The following is a 3,481-nucleotide window of genomic DNA, read 5'->3' as shown; positions in this document are numbered from 1 at the left end:
AAACATTTTATTTGTTCAGCTATTTCCTGGACAGTCACAAAGTGTCGTAACAGCTTTTCTCACACACACACACACACACACACACACACACACACACACACACACACACACACACACACACACACACACACAATCTCCTCTCTGAAACACTGACGGAGCCACAAAGAGTAAAAACATGTAACTAGATTCAACACATTTCAAAGGAAAACACACTTTTCGACTGACGACAGGATTCTGAGGGTAAACGAGAACACGAGGAAGACGATACAGAAGAATATTCACACTTCAGATCTGTGTTTCAGTTTTCTATTTTCTTGTCAGAGAGCAGAAGAAGTTCTAGCACGTCACTCTCTGGAGTCATAAATCTAAAAAGCATTACTTTGCAAACACTGAGTTGATTTTGTTCCGTATCTGAGCTGGAGGACAAACTAACACTTTAATTCTGAATATGTGAATCATACTTATCGTTCAGTGTCAATGTGTAGTTTGAGTGTTCAGAAGCCAGAGCACACACGTGTGTTAGTTTGTATGAATCTGATTCATGCATTCAGTCAAATATAAAGCACACACACACACACACACACACACACACAGTCATACAAAGAGATCACAAAATCAATGTAGGTGTGAAAGATTACAGATCATTTCATAAAACTCTCCAGATGTTTGGTTGCAGATGAAAGAACACGGCTCCTCTGCAGATGTTGGTGTGTGTGTGTTTAGCGAATGGGGGCCTTCAGAGCAGCGTCCACCTCCTCCTCAGTTTGCAGCGTGTGCCACTGGGCCACAGGACGCCTGGGATTGGCCAGCATGTCCGACCAGTGGCGCAGGCCGACGCCCGAGGCGCCGTAGCCGATCCAGCACTTGCCGATGGCGTCGTTGCTGCCCAGCTTGTCGTAGTCGTACACGGTGATCACCACCTGGAGTTTCTGCGTGTGGAGACGGCAGAGAAGACGACACTGGAGTTAGAGCAGGAGAATATTTAGCAACTTTGGGAAAGTACTTCCTGTTTCTTGCCACAAGTCAGATGAAAAGATGCCGGTTCCCATGAAACCAAAACGTGCAAGATTTCCCTGAACCATAACTTCGTTCCACCATGTTTCGTGGTAATCTGTAGTTTTTGCATAATCTTGCTTTCAAAGAAACAATTGAAAACAGAAGTGAAAACATAACTTCCTGTTTCAGCTGAACTCACGAGGGCCCAGCTGACACTGTGTTGTGAGAGTCAAACCTGGATCTGGGAGAACGGGATCTCGAAGCTGAAGCTCTCGTTGAAGTAAGGATTCAGAGTGTTCTGCTTGACGGACGTCTTCTTCTTCTTCAGTCGTTTCCCGTTGTGCTGCAGCACCACCTTGACGAAGGGATCTGAGACAGAGCGACATGCCGTCAGACGGTCGATCAGACCAGGCAGCAGAGAAAGATCTTCAGTGGACTGATGCCTGTTGGAAAAGTGTGCTGCGTTCACCTGACAGGCCTCCAACGTCCATCTTCTTCAGGTTCTTGGCTTCCATGATGTTGACTGTTAACTTCCCGGCGGTGGGGACGTAACGAAGGGAAATACAGATGTCGCCCAGCTTCTCTATCTGTCAGGGAGAAACAGATTCAGAGACGTGCTTTGGTTACTTCAGATGTTGGAAATCTGGCCCCTGCTCGAAAATGAATCTCTGCAACTACAGAGTGTAAATGAATAATCCTGGTCTCTGTATAAACACTTGTAAGATGTCTGCATCAGTGTAGATGTTACTGGATCTGAGTAAATGACGATGGAACATAAATTAATAGATTTGTCCGTTTAAAAAACTTGATTCAAATATATGTCAACAACCTCATTGGCCAACCACGAGCAAGCAAAGACATAATTGTAAAAATGTGGGCGGGACCGAAATCACAGGCTAAGCGTTACCCTGGAAATAAAAAAAAAAAATAACTTGGAGACTTTCAGGAATCATCAGACATTGAGTAGCTTCTTCAGGCTTATGGACTAAAATAAAACTTGGCAGATGGTTCTATGAGTTTTTCATTTGAATTGCAGCTTGTGTTGTCGGGACGAAGTAGCTTTGAATCTTGAGCTTCTTCCCGTTCTAACGAGGTCCAACACGTCCTCATTACATTTCTGAGATTAACGACTGTGACATTCATCATATACTTTAGTTGATGACATAATAAAACACGCATGTACCTCCTCTTTCTCTCCTCCGACCAGATATTTCCATTCGTGGATCGGCTGTGCCATGTCAATGCTGTTCATGGGGATCTTGATCTCGCCAATGTTGTCATGTTTACCAAAACGGTCAAAGTCAAAAACCTGGAGCACCAGAGTCTGACCACCCAGCTCAGTGTAGGGAATCTGCAGAGGACGGAATCATCAAACGTTAAATCTGAAGCTTCTCCAGGCCTCAAAGATAAATAATGGAATCATTTGGTATCGATGTCTACGCACCTTGAAGGAGAAGGTCTCGTTGAAGACTGGACACAGGTTCTTGCGCTGAACTTTGGTCTCAAACTTCTTCTTCTTGTCGGGCAGCATGTAGACTTTGACGTAGGGGTCTGAGGTCCCCCCGATGTCCATAGCAGGGAGGTCCTGTGCCTGGAGGATGCCCACGATCAACTGGAGGAGGAGGAGGAGGAGGAGGAGGAGGAGGAAGAGGAGAAGAGTGGGTGAAAAACTGAAGGGTCCCGTTTATCAAATCCAAAGTAACACACGCTTTTAATACGGCGTTGAGCTGTGTGCACGTGTACCTGGTTATCACTGAAGTTATAGTCCAGTGAGTACTCCAGTTTACCAAGGGACTCCTTCTCCTCTTCTTCCTTTCCTTCTTCTCCTTCCTAGAAGACACACAGTCACAAGACATTATGTCTTTAAGAAGCATTGTGATTCTTAATATACGGCAAATATATTCCGTTCAAAGGAACCAACATCGAGTCTTGGAGCGTCAGTTGAAAAAGTTAAACGATATAAACTCTCAGGACGTCTTCTGCAGACACACCGGTGGTAGCGACTACCCCTCGACCTTCCTCACCTTCTTCTCATCGCCCTCCTCTCCGTCCTTATCCTTCTTTCTGCGCCCTCGTCCTCCCTTCCTCTCGCGGACCTTCTTGGGCTTGCTGCCCTTGTTGAAGCACTTCCTGTAGATGCAGAATCCCATGCAGGCGATGAGGGCGAGGACCACGACCACGATGGCTCCCACTGCCCACATGGGCACTGGAGAAAGTGGGGGGGTGAAGGAGAGAGGCCGGTTGGTGATAGAAAACAGCGTTGATACGGGTGAACAGGTTTTATTTCACTACTGAATTAGACTTGTGAGGAATTTCTGAGAAAAGGATTGTCGCCACGTTGACTGAGAACTTGTCTTGTTTAATCATTTTAAACTGTTGGATAAGAAAAATCATTTATATCATGCTGGACATTATTTGGCTTTTTAAAATACAAGAGTTCACAAGGTTTTGTGAGAAGTTGCCTTGTCAGTGTTTGCCTTTGAAA

The 3,481-nt window shown here is 45.4% G+C and overlaps 1 protein-coding gene across 5 annotated transcripts in view; it reads right to left on the bottom strand.

Moving 5' to 3' along the window:
* Positions 1–455: 455 nt before the first annotated feature.
* Positions 456–3,481, bottom strand: part of syt5a (synaptotagmin Va) — a 6,233-nt gene continuing 3,207 nt past the window's right edge. For all 5 annotated transcript variants that reach the window (XM_034592949.1, XM_034592950.1, XM_034592952.1 and 2 more), the window contains 7 exons: positions 3,021–3,202; positions 2,740–2,826; positions 2,441–2,608; positions 2,180–2,347; positions 1,466–1,583; positions 1,232–1,365; positions 456–929 (listed from right to left, as the gene is read on the bottom strand). In XM_034592949.1, coding sequence (XP_034448840.1) covers positions 720–929; positions 1,232–1,365; positions 1,466–1,583; positions 2,180–2,347; positions 2,441–2,608; positions 2,740–2,826; positions 3,021–3,202 — 1,067 coding nt within the window. In that variant the 3' untranslated portion in view covers positions 456–719. The remainder of the gene's footprint in view (positions 930–1,231; positions 1,366–1,465; positions 1,584–2,179; positions 2,348–2,440; positions 2,609–2,739; positions 2,827–3,020; positions 3,203–3,481) is intronic.

This window comes from Hippoglossus hippoglossus, chromosome 8 (assembly GCF_009819705.1).
Source record: "Hippoglossus hippoglossus isolate fHipHip1 chromosome 8, fHipHip1.pri, whole genome shotgun sequence".
NCBI lineage: Eukaryota > Metazoa > Chordata > Actinopteri > Pleuronectiformes > Pleuronectidae > Hippoglossus > Hippoglossus hippoglossus.
This window is presented reverse-complemented; position numbering and strand designations above follow the sequence as displayed.